Here is a 16466-nt window from a genome sequence, read left to right as displayed (position 1 = left end):
TAAGTTTGTAACGTATTCTAAGCCAGAACAAAGTGCAGATATAACCAAAGTAAAATCCTGGACAGATCTTGAAAAAGAGTCTAAAGTTAAAAATAGATTGTTTCAAGGCACTAATCCATTTTATATCGGACTGCAGATTGCTGGTGGTGAACCCGAGAAAAACGATAATGTTCAGAGTGAAGTAAAATATGTCACATTTGTTGTAAGAAATAGAGTTTATATGACATTTTGTAAGAGGAAAGGTAATGTAACTTTCTGAATAAAAGTATTTGTTTACAGCTAATGTCTGCGTTGGAGTTTTTTTTTATGCCAACTGGGACCATATCCGTAACCACCCGAACGATCACAGTTCAAGAAGAATGTAACAGCTCCAGTTTCAAAAAACGAGGGTGCTAACAAATATGAATATCTCAATTTAAAGTCAAGGTTGCAAAATACTGACTCGAATTATTTGCAGAAGAATGGAAAAGCCGATATCCGAAGGAGGGGAAGATGTAACGGTTCGCTTATGGCCTATGGCGACCGTCGCTATGTAAATTTAATTCTTGTAAGAATAATTAAGGCAGAAGAATGCGGTCAACACGGTTGCTGGGCGGCCTGACAGTGTCACAAGTATGGTACATGTCATGTGTTAACGTGTGTGAAAATGTGTTCTAGAAAGAGAATAACGCGGTGCCCCGCAGTATTCAGAGGTGCTGGGAAAGACAAAATTACTTGGCCTAGATTACGTGATCGACGACGGCAGGGCGACAAAACACCCGGCAGCCGTGCATTGTCGGTCGCCACGCTGCTGATCAAGAAGCTTGAAGTTTAATTATGTACCGTCAGCCTCGCGTTTGTGTACCGGTACTTCCTCGACTGGCGTGAATTTTTATATTACGCCAGGCCAAAGCTCTTATTGCACTTATTTGAATCGAAACTGGAATTAATTGAAATACGTAAGGACCAGTCAGCAGTATAAGGAATACTGCGTGTAATTCCTGTTTTTCAGACAATGCCAGATCTGCATGACAGAAGTTATTTTGGTTATGATTCGTAGTTCGGAGTTATTGAAGTGAAATATTGCTGTGTGATAAATATTGCTGTGTCATTTTGAATTGAAGTTTAATAAACCTAGAAATTTAACTTAATTGTTGAGAAATTATTACGAGGGTATGCTGAAAAGTAATTCCTCTAAAATATTATGTGAAGAGACTTAAAGTTTTAAATAAATACTTTATTAACATTTTAAATATTTTTTTCTCCACATAATCATCCTAGCGACGAATGCATTTCTTCCAACGAGAGGCCAATTTGTTGATACCGTCACTGTAGAACGATGGAGCCGCAACCTCACCCCTGCTTACATCGATTCATCGATATCCTCGAAGGTGCTCTTTAAGTTTTGGAAACAGATGAAAATCTGATTGTACCAAGTCAGGACTATACGGAGAATGATCGATGGCAGTGAACACACGGAGACGGATTTTCGAAGATATCGCAGGGCTCGTGTGTGGTCTGACACAGTCGTGTTGAAGGAGAGCGTGCTCTAGAATTAGAAACTTAATTATAGCACGCTATTTCTCAGGCAAAGGTAAACTCATCCTGATGCTCTTCGAACCACGCCGCAATACTGTGAGCTGTGTGACACGTTACATTGTACTGCTGGTAATGACATCGTGCCGAGGAAAAACAAACTGCACTTAGGTGTGGACGTGCTTCTGTTGTTCATTTCTGCCTTCTACACTCATGCTCATAAATTAAACTGCAAAATGTGTTGTCACACAACGTTGCACTACGCAAAACTGGCGCTAATAGCATAGGCACATAGGGAACACACATGACACAGATCTGAAGTCCACAGTATTGGTGATAAGTTGAGAAAACCGTCCCGAAACACATGTGCTACACCAGTTTCCTGCGCATTTAAGCCGACATCAATATGGCATATGATCACCATGCACACCTACACAGCCCCCACAACGGGTTGGCATACTCTGGATCAGATGGTCGAGCAACTGCTGGGGTACACCCTCCCATTCTTGCACCAGTGCCTGTCGGAGCTCCTGAAGTGTCGTAGTGGTCTGAAGACGTGCAGCGATACGTCGAACAAGAACTTCCCAGACGTGCTTGATGGGGTTTAGGTCTGATGAACAGGCAGGAGATATCTTCTGTTTCAAAGTACTCCTCCACGATGGCAGCTCGGTGGGGCCGTGCGTTATCATCCATCAGGAGGAAGGTGGGACGCACTACACCCTGAAAATGTGGACATACTGGTGCAAAATGACGTCCCGATACACCTGACCTGTTACAGTCCCTCTGTCAAAGACATTCAGGGGTGTACGTTCACCAATCATAATCCTACCCCACACCATCAAACCACAACCTCCATACAGGTCCCTTTCAAGGTCATTAAGGGGTTGGTATCTGGTTTCTGGTTCACGCCAGATGAAAACCCGGCGGGAATCACTGTTCAGACTATACCTGGACTCGTCCGTGAACATAACCCGGTACCACTGTTCCAATGACCATGTACTGTATTCTGTGTTCTTGACACCAGGCTTTATGGGCTCTCCTGTGACCAGGGGCCATTGAAATGCACCTTGCAGGTCTCTGGGCGAATAAACCATGTCTGTTCAGCCTTACACCAGGCTTTATGGGCTCTCCTGTGACCAGGGGTCAGTGGAATGCACATTGCAGGTCTCTGGGCGAATAAACCATGTCTGTTCTGTCGTCTGTAGACTGTGTGTCTGGGGACAACTGTTCCAGTGGCTGCGGTAAGGTCCCGAGCAAGGCTATCTGCAGTACTCTGTGTTCGTCTGCGGGCACTGATGGTGAGATATCGGTCTTCTTGTGGTGTTGTTCACTGTGGACATACCGTACTGGGCACGTTTTCTGTCTGCTGGAATCGTTGCTACAATCTTGAGATCACAATTTGTGGCACACGGAGAACCCGTGCTGCGACCTGCTGTGTTTGACCAGCCTCCAGTAGCCGTAGTATTCTACCCCTCATAAAATCATCGAAATATGTGTTCTTTGAGTCATTTTCAACATACAGTCACCATTAGTACGTCTGAAAACGTTTGCACACTTACTCGATGCACCGTATTCTGACATGTACCGACACACCTCTGCGTGTGTGGACTGCTGCCAGCGCCACCGTGCGACGACTGCAGATGAAATGCACTGCATGGTCCTACCCAGAGGTGATTTAAGCCCGCAATCCGCCCAACAGAGCATTGTTTCACCATGTATCAGCATTATCCTTAATTTATGAGTATGAGTGTGGAATGACATCATACAGGTAATGCCACGGAAATATTCCCCAGACCATAACGCTGCTTCCTCCGTCCTAGACCCTTCCGATGACTGTTGTAGGGTGTTTTCCATCTGTCGGAAGGAGCATGAAACATGATTCATTCGAAAAGGTCACATGTCACGACTCAGTGGACGTCCAGTTGTGGTGTTGGTGTGTAAATTCCAGCCTACGTAGCCGATGAACAGTAGTCAGTAAAGCCCATCTCACATGGAGCAAGGTTCGCCGTAAGTTTGCGAGATGGCGTGCATGCCTGCCGGCTTGCAGGGATAGGAGCCGGCTATCTTCCATGCCGAAGCTCTCCCACGGTGCAAGATCGACAGCTAGTTGTGTTGTGATCGGCTGCATGCTGTATCGAACGAAGATGGCTGCTTCAGGTACAGATGTTCAGAGCAAACTGGCGTTATTAGCTGTTTTGGTGCTAAACGATGCAGAAGTGCATGCTAATGAGAGAAGAAGAAAGAAAGAATGGACGAAAAACTGGATTAAGGGGAGAAACGCTGGAAAATGTGTGCTCTCCATGCTTCATAAAGAGTTGAGGTTAGTTCGCGTAACACCTACTTTTGTTTTAAAAGTATCACCATTTAATTACTGTTTGACTTTATAAATATACCAATAATGACTCTTATATATGACTTTATTTTATAGGACAGCACTCCTTGCTCGTCGTATATGGTCGAAAAAGACACACGGCACTTGCAACTCTTTCGAGTGCTTCTGCACGCAAGTGTTTATTATAATAGTTTGCGCTTTTCACGACGTACAGACACTGTTCTTCCCTGTAAATACATATCAATGCTTCAATCGCTTCCTTGGACCACTGCGGTGCCATTATTTAATAATTATAAGAACTTCCTACCGCACCTCACAACAGCACAAAAGCGACTATCAACAAAGGCTTCCCGCCAAAGCATTCCGCGTCTGACGTCACAAACGAAACGTCTCATGATTGGCCAAAGCAGGTAGCACGCAGGGAACCTTACAAGAAATATAGCACCGGACCTATCCTGGAAATCTTACGAGGTTCCCAGCAAGGTAGCCCGCTAGCAGACGACGGAGCCCGCAAGGCATCCGTCGCGCGAGGCAGCAAGGAAACTTGCAGCGAATCTTGCTCCGTGTGAGACAGGCTTTAGGGTGCATCAATCAGCCGCCTGCTGCGGAGGCCTACACGCAGCCGAGTTCGTTGAGCAGTCGTTGAGTAGATACTGTTGGTAGACTCTTTATTCATCTGGGCGGTCAAGTGCTTTTCAGTTGCACGTCTATTCATCCGTACTCATCTCCGCAGCCGTCGTTCAGCCCTGCCATCTGGGATCTGTGGTGCATCACAGTTGCCTTTGTGCCTCTTTTGGATAGTGCCATTTTGCCATGCACGATATGCTTCAACAATGGCGGCACACGAACAGTTTACAAACTCAGCCGTTTCGGATTTGCTTTCACCCTAGGGCCGAAAGCCAATGATTATGCCCTTTGGGACGTCGGATAAATCGCTCCGTTTCCGCGGACTCCACTGTTGTCAGCAGCCCACCGACACGTTTTACGTACCCTCCACTGCTAGTGCTGCCACTTGCCGTCTGTGAATGGTTATGTCGAACACAGGCGGTAATCGCATTAGCAGAGCTGGACTGTACATGGTGAAAGCAGTTACGGTAATTAGGAAAGGAAATTAAAGTTCATGAAGAAGAATAGTTGAATGGAATGGACAGTGTCGTCAAAAGAGATTTTACGATGAATATTAACAAAAGTAAAACAACGGTAATGGAGTGTAATCGAATGAAATCACGCGATGCTGAGGGAACTGGATTAGGAAATGAGACGCTAAAAGAAGTACATGAGTTTTACTACTTTGGCAGCAAAATGACTGAAGACGCACAGATGAAGAAATTGCACAGGATAGACTAGTATGGAGAGCTGCGTGAAACCGGCCTTAGAACTGAACGCCAAAACAACAATAGCAACACAACAATCCTGCTCTTGTTCTGACCGCCTGGTTTTCGCTATTGGTATATGCCTATACAATGAAGAGCCAAAGAAACTGGTAGACCTGACTAATATCGTGTAGGACCCTCGCGAACACCCAGAAGTGTCGCAAAACAACGTGGCATGGACTCGACTAATGTCTGAAGTAGAGCTGGAGGGAACTGACACCATGAATCCAGCACCGCTGTCCATAAATCCGTAAGAGTACGAGGGGCTGGAGATCTCAACAGCACATTGCAAGGCATCCCAGATATGCTCAATAATTTTTGTGTCTGGGGAGTTAGGTGGCCAGCGGAAGTGTTTAAACTCAGAAGAGTGTTCCTGGAGCCACTCTCTAGCAATTCAGGACGTGCGGGATGTCGTATTGTCTTACTGGAATTGCCCAAGTCCGTCGGAATGCACAATGGACATGAATGGATGTAAGGGATCAGACATGATGTTTACGTACGTGTCACCTGTCAGACTTGTAACTAGACGTATCAGGGGTCCCATATCACTCCAACTGCACACGCCCCACACCATTACAGGGCCTCCACCAGCTTGAACAGTCCCCTGCTAATATGGAGGGTCCATAGATTCATGATATTGTCTACATTCCCGTACAGGTCCATCTGCTCTATACAATCTGAGACGAGACTCGTCCGATCAGGCAACATGTTTCCAGGCCAGAATGAGATTGTCACTCTGCAGCGGAATGTGCGCTGATATGAAACTTTGTGGCGGATTAAAACTGTGTGCCGGACCGATACTCGAAGTCGGGCAAGTGCTCTACCAACTGAGCTACCCTAGCACGACACACGACCCGACCTCACAGCTTCAACTCTGCCATTACCTCGTCTCCTACCTTCCAAACCTCACAGCAGCTCTTCCGCGAACTAGGTCACAATTTCGAGTCTCTTTTACCAATCGTTTGTTCGAAGTGACGCAAAAGTTGTGACCGCTCGCGAACCTTAGCGATTTATGTGTCAATGAACTACGCCCCCTGTTAACCGAATACTACAACCATCAGACGCACCTTGTTGTAGCTGAGCTTTAATCGGCGTCGTAAACAACAGGGATAGGCTTACGATGTCTGGACTACAAAACTTGCAGGGTCGCGCACGCCAGTGCAGTTCCACTTCTAGAATTTTAAACTTTCCTGTGGAGAATCATAGATACGTGATGTGGTTGTACACGTAGCCCCGGACAGGGAAGTGACGACTAAATCATTAGCCACATCCGATTCTAGTCCTATTGAAACGTGAGCCATTTATGTTAGGGTAGGGGATGGCGCTGCGGGAAGAGTCCTCAAAGACAGTCCGAGGGCCTGGGGTCGAGTCTCAATATGGATACCTTTTTATTTTAGGTTTTTAAGTTACTTACAGTACAAATACAAAGAAAAATGCTCAAAATATTGTATTTATTAATATTTTCATAAAATACAAAGTGGAAAATTTGGGATTCCAAATAAAATTCCAGGAAGGGATTGTAAATGTACGCGATAACTTCGTACATAAAACTAGAAACTTCTATTATTTTGCAACTGATGATTTACACGTGCTGGGATGATATTTATCGTAAAAACAGGGTAAGCGGCAATTTATTCGGCAGCTTGCACACACTATAAATGTGGACGCCTCACAGTCCATTCCTGGAAATTATTTGCAACCCCAGAATTTCCTTTGCTTTTCTTGTTCATGACTTTTAGAAAAATATTTGAAAATATTATAAACGCGATGTATTAAGCGCTATTTCGCTTTATTTGCAGCGCAAGGGACGTAAAAATTGAAAATAAAACGTTTCCGCTTCGGCTCTCTACCCACGACCATCGGATTATCAGTCTATTTCTTCCATTGTGCAATCCGCTGCCTGGAAACTACACTAAAATAAATGGCTCACGCTCGGCCGATCCGCGCCAAAAATACTTCTTTTTTTCTAAACCGTTGGCCATCTGAAGTTCCCACTTCCGCCACTTTCATTTCTGGCCAAGCCCAACATATACGTAAATCGATGAAGACGAGTAGGCGCGGTCCACTTGTAAGATGCCTTTACAGCATCTGGTTTGCTGGGGAACATGTCAATTTCGTGTCCGGAAAACTACCATTTTCTGATTTTTTGATTTAGATTCTCTTTGTAATACATAAAAACCATCGCTGGGTTGTGCAAATAATTTTACTACTAATACATCTCTGAGACCATCTGTGGAACCAAAATTTTGTACAGATCGCTCGATGCTGTTTGCTGTTATCCAAGCGAACTCTTACAGCTTCAGAAACTAGACATCATTTCACCGGCCTCAACTAGTCAAGTGACCCCTACGCTGCCATTTAAAAATTAACAGGCCATTTTACGGCCAAACATTGATCTCTTATCCTATGCCTCACCCGGAAGACTTGTTAAGAAAACTAACTGGGGGCCAGTATCATTAAAATTTGATTTAAAAAACACTTCACATCGCTTAGATAATTAATCAAACCAGTTACTGGTCTTAAAGATGCCATTTGACACGTACAAGCGTGACTGTTTACCGTTTGAGGCTGCTAGTGCCTCAGTCCTATTCCAAACATATTAACAGCAACTCATTTATGATATTCTACACTACGTTCACTATTTAGACGATATCGTTGAAACAGGGGTGACGAACGCGGAATATAGCAGGAATCTCGAATGCCTTTTCAAACGGTTGTTGGAAATCAGCTTCAGCTACGTTGTCAATTAGACAAGTGCAGGAGTACCTGGGACACATCCTCAGCAGCAAAGTTATTACGCACACTCGCAACCACATCGACCCAATAACAAATATGCCAGCGTCCAGTAACCTGAAACAGCTACAGTCTTTCTCCGTAAAGCACTTACTATGGAAAGTCTTTATACGAAATAGTGCAAATCGCGCAGCCGTCAATCACCTGCGAAAAAAGGCGTCAAGTTTGTGTGGTCGGCTTCCTGTCAACAGATTTTTCAGCATCTTCCTGATTGATTCAAAACAGTGGAGTGCCTGGTACTGTATACAACGGACCTGCGGTTGACACAGCCGCGGATGCATCGCTCTACGCTATTTTGGCGATTTTGTCCCATAGATTGTCAGACAACTCTCGAAGACAAACCATCTACACCTCCAAAACATTAATAGCGGCATAATTAAACTATTACCAAATTGAGAAACAGGATTAAGCGATAATTTATGGCGTAAAGAAGTCTTTTTTTGTATTTGTATGGCAGAAAATTTCACCTGTTAACTGGCCACCGTCCTTTAATATCGATATTTGGGCATAGGTCAAGCTAGTTTCTGGAAAGCATAACCTAGTATCTGCGGGGGTGGGCGTTGTTCTTAAGCTGTTATAAGTAGAAAAGAAGTTTTAGCCTACCATCCAACATGCCAATGCACACAGCATGTCCCTCGTTCATGCTGGTCCTAATGCAGAGTTCCATTACTAGGAAATGGTTTGCTCTGCACTCGATCATCACTTTGTACCTGCTGACAGCAAACGAGGTAGCCACAGAGTACGCCCGCTACCAATTCTGCACAAATTTTTATCAACAGAGCAGTTGGGGTCGTCGAGCAGTTACTGGAACATTTCGTAACCATTTTCCGATGTGACACATGCTGGGACCTGAAGAAAGTACACTGGTAAATGGTCCGAGTGGGTCGTTTCTGTGGAGTAACACTTGTATGCGGCAACAGAGTGATTCGGTGAAAGTTTACTTAATTATTGTTAAATAAACAGTGATTTAACAGATATAAGTTTATTTTATCCTCGTTTAGTTAAAGTAAGATTGCACTGATTTTGCTCATACATATTTACCTTGGTAACATAAAGACAGCAATTACACTCCTGGAAATTGAAATAAGAACACCGTGAATTCATTGTCCCAGGAAGGGGAAACTTTATTGACACATTCCTGGGGTCAGATACATCACATGATCACACTGACAGAACCACAGGCACATAGACACAGGCAACAGAGCATGCACAATGTCGGCACTAGTACAGTGTATATCCACCTTTCGCAGCAATGCAGGCTGCTATTCTCCCATGGAGACGATCGTAGAGATGCTGGATGTAGTCCTGTGGAACGGCTTGCCATGCCATTTCCACCTGGCGCCTCAGTTGGACCAGCGTTCATGCTGGACGTGCAGACCGCGTGAGACGACGCTTCATCCAGTCCCAAACATGCTCAATGAGGGACAGATCCGGAGATCTTGCTGGCCAGGGTAGTTGACTTACACCTTCTAGAGCACGTTGGATAGCACGGGATACATGCGGACGTGCATTGTCCTGTTGGAACAGCAAGTTCCCTTGCCGGTCTAGGAATGGTAGAACGATGGGTTCGATGACGGTTTGGATGTACCGTGCACTATTCAGTGTCCCCTCGACGATCACCAGTGGTGTACGGCCAGTGTAGGAGATCGCTCCCCACACCATGATGCCGGGCGTTGACCCTGTGTGCCTCGGTCGTATGCAGTCCTGATTGTGGCGCTCACCTGCACGGCGCCAAACACGCATACGACCATCATTGGCACCAAGGCAGAAGCGACTCTCATCGCTGAAGACGACACGTCTCCATTCGTCCCTCCATTCACGCCTGTCGCGACACCACTGGAGGCGGGCTGCACGATGTTGGGGCGTGAGCGGAAGACGGCCTAACGGTGTGCGGGACCGTAGCCCAGCTTCATGGAGACGGTTGCGAATGGTCCTCGCCGATACCCCAGGAGCAACAGTGTCCCTAATTTGCTGGGAAGTGGCGGTGCGGTCCCCTACGGCACTGCGTAGGATCCTACGGTCTTGGCGTGCATCCGTGCGTCGCTGCGGTCCGGTCCCAGGTCGACGGGCACGTGCACCTTCCGCCGACCACTGGCGACAACATCGATGTACTGTGGAGACCTCACGCCCCACGTGTTGAGCAATTCGGCGGTACGTCCACCCGGCCTCCCGCATGCCCACTATACGCCCTCGCTCAAAGTCCGTCAACTGCACATACGGTTCACGTCCACGCTGTCGCGGCATGCTACCAGTGTTAAAGACTGCGATGGAGCTCCGTATGCCACGGCAAACTGGCTGACACTGACGGCGGCGGTGCACAAATGCTGCGCAGCTAGCGCCATTCGACGGCCAACACCGCGGTTCCTGGTGTGTCCGCTGTGCCGTGCGTGTGATCATTGCTTGTACAGCCCTCTCGCAGTGTCCGGAGCAAGTATGGTGGGTCTGACACACCGGTGTCAATGTGTTCTTTTTTCCATTTCCAGGAGTGTATTTACATATGTGTAAAATACGCCGCGCAGGCGCTCGCGTTACGAAAATTCCGCTCTAGGGTTAAAAAGAGATTACACAGACAAATTCCTTTGACAGAACACAGAATGAAGGAGTATCTTGTATCAAGGTACCTCCCATTAGGAACGTGGGTGCACTGAATGACTGTGATATGAGTTTCAACTGACAGAGCACAGCAATAAGTCGTCCTTTTCTTGCAGGTTTTATACGGCAGATCTAGATTTCGGCTAGTGCCTGGCTATTATCAATGCAGCATTTGATAGTATCAGTGTATGTTCTAGTACGTCTAGTACGTACAACAGGGGGCTGACCTACTAGAACATGCATTGATACTATGAAATGGCGCTTTCATAATGGTGAGGCTGTAGCTGAAATCTAGATTTGGCTAATAAAACCTGCAAGAAAAGGATGACTGATTGCTCCGCTCTATCGTTTGGAAGCAGGATCGTGTAATTTACTGTCTAATGAGTGTAGTGCATACTCACTGTGTGTGTAAATAGCCTCCTTACAAGGGAACATCCCCATCGCACCCCCCTCAGATTTAGTTATAAGTTGGCACAGTGGACAGGCCTTGAAAAACTAAACACAGATCAATCGAGTAAACAGGAAGAAGTCGTGTGGAACTATGAAAAAAAAAAATATACAAACTGAGTAGTCCATGCACAGGACAGGCAACATCAAGGCTAATGTAAGCTCAGGAGCGCCGTGGTCCCGTGGTTAGCGTGAGCAGCTGCCGAACGAGAGGTCCTAGGTTCAAGTCTTCCCTCAAGTGAAACGTTTAATTTTTTATTTTCAGACAATTATTAGCTGTCCGTCCGATGCGATCACTTTTTTTGGGAGTGGTTATCACATCCACAAGAAAACCTAAATCGGGCAAGGTAGAAGAATCTTTTTACCCATTCGCCAAGTGTACAAGTTAGGTGGGTCGACAACATATTCATGTCATGTGATGCACATGCCGTCACCAGTGTCGAATAGAATACATCAGACGTGTTTTCCTGTGGAGGAATCGGTTGACCTATGACCTTGCGATCAAATGTATTCGGTTACCATTGGAGAGGCACGTCCTTTCGTCTACTAATCGCACGGTTTTGCGGTGCGGTCGCAAAACACAGACACTAAACTTATTACAGTGAACAGAGACGTCAATGAACGAACGGTCACATCATAACTTTGCGAAAATAAAAAGTAAAATTTTCACTCGAGGGAGGACTTGAACCAAGGACCTCTCACTCTGCAGCTGCTCACGCTAACCACGTGACCACGGCGCTGCTGGGCACACATTTGCCTTGATGTTGCCTATCTTGCACATGGACTACTCAGTTTGTATATTTTGCTTATTTTTTTCATAGTTCCACACAACTTCTTTCTGTTTTCTCGATTGATCTGTGTTCAGTTTTTGAAGATCTGTCCACTGTGCCAACTTATAACTAAATCTGAGGGGGGGTGCGATGGGGAGGTTCCCTTGTTAGTATAGGAACTCCTTAAATGGAAACAGTGTGTAGCGCGTGGAAGCGCGGCTGACCTTGATCCAGATGAGAACGTAGCAGAGCGAGATGAGGGCGAAGGGCACGACGTAGAAGAAGAGCAGGTTGCCGAAGAGGAAGTAGAGCGCGCCGTCGGCGGGGTCGGGCCACACCTCGACGCAGACGCGCACGTCGTCCAGCACGGACACCAGGTCGAAGAACAGCGCCCACGGCAGCGTCGTGGTCAGCGCCATCAGCCAGATGGCCGCGATGATGAGCCGCGCGCGCCGCTTCGTGATCTGGAACTTCAGCGGCCACCAGATCGCCAGGAACCTGCCGGCAAGGGAACACCTGCTGCAGCGGATTACTTGCAACAAATGTCAAAAGTGTATGAACTTTTCCACAAGCTTTAGTGCAGCTTTTTTCCTTGCTTTTGTTTCATCTCCCCACGCACCATGTGGCCGGGGGGGGGGGGTAGAGGGGGCTATAAACGATACAGGAAATCTGGTCTTGATGTAAGACGTCTATATTTCTATTGTCTATTGTCAAATCACAATTTATGAAAGATGTTTATATTTTATTAATAGGATTAAGTAGGAATAATTAATATTTGTCATTTTGGAAATAATTCTGGTACCAGGTAATGTCTGCACCAAAGTATTGTTGGCAAGAGGGATCGCAAATTGATATAATTTTAAAAAGGGCGGGAGAGACCGCGTATGGATACATTTTAAGAAAAGAGCGGGAAAGACCACGCATTGATACATTTTGTAATGTTAGCAGGGACTGTCTGCACCAGAAAGCATTGTTGGCAGCAGAGACTGCACTTTAGCGTTCGTAGGAAGTCAGTAGTAAGCGAGAAGTGAAGCGAGTCGGTAGCAGGTCTGAAGCGAGAGGTTGAGAGGAGCGGTGTGCTTGCCAGCCACTAGCTATGATTTACAAGACATTATAAACGGATGTACAGAGACATCAGCTAACTATTATAATAAGAGGAACTAATATTATTGAATTAATTTTTTGAGAAACTCAAGGTTTGCGCGTTACTAGATTATTGTAAAAAGTAAGTCCCATTTGAACGTTTGTAAAATCATTTCATTCAGAATATAATTAACTTTTGCCAGCAATATTGCATTTCTAATTAAAATCCATCCCAAGAACCATCAACGTAAAACTTTGCAAAATTTTGTTGTTGTCAAGAAAAGGTGTAGCTATGAATTATGTAACTTCAGTCAAATTAATTACAGAATAACGTCAGCTTTGGTAATAAATACACCCACTTAATATGACAGCCCACCAGCAGTTAATACAGTAAACCAGAGTAAGTATATTCATGTCGCAGTTCGATGTAGCAGTCACATGGCGATCCAGTAACAGTAAAAAAAGGTAAGGAACAGTTTTGGGTTATTGCAGATAACGACTGAGGGCCACGACGACGACACATTCTATGTTTCGTCGAAATAATCAGAAAATCACTTTTAATAAGCAGCAATCAAATTTGTATGCGAAGATTGAGATAGAGAATGAATTTCAAAGGCAAGATTTCATTTGTTATTATTAAGCAAGAGATAGAAATCCTAAGGGAATGTTTCATTGGTTATTGTAAAAGGGAAGGTTATCATTAACAAAAGAGGTATACAGGAGACGGGAAGGTTTCATTGATAGTAAAATTTAATTACATGAAAAAGAAACAAGGTACAAAGGAATTTAAAACTTTTTTGAGGGGAAAAATAAAACAGAAGTTTTTGGATATAAGAGAGATACCACCTTTTGCACTAGTAATTAAAAAATAATAACAATAAAACGTACAACGAAACACGAGAACCGCATTTTTAAAAACATTTATAAGCTGATGCCACTGTACTGACATTTAAAAGAAGCCTTTTCTGTCATTAAGAGGCTGAAGGATCTGCCCTGGTACAGGGAGGCTGTTGTTGAAGTGGGAAACGTTGGGCAGTGAGGGAGGTCTGGCACCGAGCGCCACAGAATTTGAATCCGCGCCAGACGTCATGGACGTCGAAGACCCATAGAGGTCTCTGCACCATCGCGCCGTAAGCTGTGGCGGCGCGCGCCTCCTGGCTCGCATTTAGAGTGAGGGCACCACAGTGGAACACGTGGTTCCAATGGCCAATAGCGGCGCCCGCGATAGCGTACTTAAGCGCCTGCCTCTCGCTCAGCCAGCCCCGCCCCCTGCCACATCTTCACCGTTGTGTCCCCCCTACCCTCCATCTCTACACCCTACATCTCCTTTCCCAAGGTGGCTTCCATCAACTCCCCCTCCCGGATGATGCCCTCTCTCGCTCCATTTATCCCTCCTATCAACTCTGATCCTCACTCCCCCTCCTTTCCTCTGTCCTTTTCCCGGGCTTCCTCTCCCCCCTTCCATCCTATTTCTTCCCCACCTCCCCTCTCTTTGCCCCCTTCTCTCCCCCGTGTCCTTTTCCATTTCCCTCCTCTCATTCCCTCTCGCGTCTGCCCTTCTCCCCTTTTATTAGTCCTCTCCCTCCTTGGTTCCCCCCCCCCTTTTCGTTTCTTTTTCCTCTCCCCGCTCCTTGTTTTTCCCCCTCCTGCAGGTCCACCTCCCCCATCTGCCTTTGGCTCGGGAGTGTCATCTTCGTGCTGCCACTTTCGTGCAGTGTTCTCCAGTGAGTGTTCTACAGTGCGTGTTTTACAGTGAGTGTTCCGTGTTGTGTTTTTTGGGACTTGTTGCGAACGGCCATCATACTGTCGCTGGGTGTGCCTTTTATCTCTTGCGAACAGAAACCAGACTGTCGCCATGTTTTTTAATTGTGTGTCTACTATGTTACTTGTCTGATCCTGTGTATTTTATCTACATTGCCAACCCCTTTTGCTTTCTGTTTTAACTTTCCGCATTTTTACGCCATTTTACACTTTAAATCACCATTTTATCGCCTGTTTTACCTTGTTTCTTTCTTCTTCCTTTATTTAAAAAAAGTCTGTAGGCTGTAGAGCAGCGTAGTAAGCTGCTGCCAGCCCGTCCCCTTCGGGGGGAATTGAAAATCAATAAAGAAAAAAAGAAAAAAAAGCTCAGCCAGCCTCATCCGCCCTATCCTTTGTTACGCCCATCCGGCCTGGATCTCCGCCCCCCCCCCCCTACCTTTTATAAATCCCTACAAATCCTTGAACGCCATGCTCTCCGCCTTGCCTATCGCATCCGTCTCCCCTCCCCCACGCGGATCCTGTATGATCTCATCCCCTTCCCCCACCTCCTCCTTTTCCTTGAAAGGATACGGAACCTGTACACCTCCCGCAAACTCGATCCTCCTCATCCGCTTGTCTCAACCATCCTCTCCCACCCCCGCTCGCTGCCGCACCTGTATTCCCACGTCCCACCCAGTCTCCATCTCTCCACCCTCCTTACCCTCTCCCAAGGTGGCTTCCGCTAGCTCCCCCTCCCTGATGATGTCCTCCTCCCCTCCATCTACCCCTCCTATCAACTTTGATCCTCCCCCCCACTTCCTGTGTCCTTTCCTTTAGGCACCCTCCCTCCCTTCTCTTCCCTTCCCTTCTCTTTCCTTTTCCCCCGTCCCCTCCCTCCTCCCCTTTTCCCCCGGGCTTCCCCTCCTCCTCCCTTCCCCCTATCTCCCCTACCCATGGCATTTGCTCTCCCCTCTCCCTCTCCCACCCCCCCTCCTCCTCTCTTTGCAGGTCCCCGAACTCGTACACGGTTAGTGAACATTCGCGCGCCGGAGATCAACGCCTTGTGTTCTGTGTGTGCCGTCGTTTTGTGCTTAAGTGGTTCAGTGTTATTCGTTTTGTGCACCTACGTTCACGTGTGACAAGTTTCGTCTCTGACTGTGTCCAAGTGTCTGAACAAATTTTATCTTGGACTCAACGCCCGTGAACGGCTCCATGTACTTTAAAAAGCGTTTGTCTCCGTTTCTATGTCCACCATGTTTTTTTCTCTCAATGTCTTCATTTGTATCTTTTGTGTTTGTCTGAGGCGAAAGAGCTGCGTAGTATGCTGCTGCTGGCCTGCCTGTCAACAGGTTTGAAAATAACAATAAAGAAAAAAAAAAGAAACAGCTCATCCAGCCAGTCTAATCACGCGTACGTCGGTTGACACCTCGCCTCACGTTAGACAGTTTACTTCCTTGTTCTGTGTATGAGTGGACGTGTTTGTTTCCTTGTGATACCGTTGCTCCATCTTGTTGTATCCGTTCTGTCCATCGTTGGTTGTGTCCGTCCTCTCCCTTTGTGTTGTTGTTCGCGGGCCTCTTCACGGGTCCCGCCGCGCTTTCCGTCATTGCTACCCCGCGACCGTCCCAGTCGCAGGAGCATGACATAACTCTGATTGAGAGTGTCTTGCATTATCTCGCTCCTCAGAACCCTTCACTCACAGAAGGTTAAAGTTACTTCCCTGCAACGTAAAATTATAAAAGCGAAAATTTAGACGAAAAGTAGCGCAGGCAAGAGAATTTTTATACCCCCATCTTCGCTTAATCCTGTACGTTTTAAACG

The 16466-nt window shown here is 46.3% G+C and overlaps 1 protein-coding gene across 1 annotated transcript in view; it reads right to left on the bottom strand.

The window, feature by feature from the left end:
• The window catches only part of LOC126232720 (neuropeptide SIFamide receptor-like), a 132613-nt gene that overhangs the window by 82302 nt on the left and 33845 nt on the right, over positions 1–16466 (bottom strand). The window contains exon 3 of the mRNA XM_049942815.1: positions 12047–12320. Coding sequence (XP_049798772.1) covers positions 12047–12320 — 274 coding nt within the window. The remainder of the gene's footprint in view (positions 1–12046; positions 12321–16466) is intronic.

Source organism: Schistocerca nitens, chromosome 1 (genome assembly GCF_023898315.1).
Source record: "Schistocerca nitens isolate TAMUIC-IGC-003100 chromosome 1, iqSchNite1.1, whole genome shotgun sequence".
NCBI classification, from domain to species: Eukaryota; Metazoa; Arthropoda; class Insecta; order Orthoptera; family Acrididae; genus Schistocerca; species Schistocerca nitens.
The sequence above is the reverse complement of the archived record's forward strand: the minus strand, read 5'-3'. Positions and strand labels throughout refer to the sequence as shown.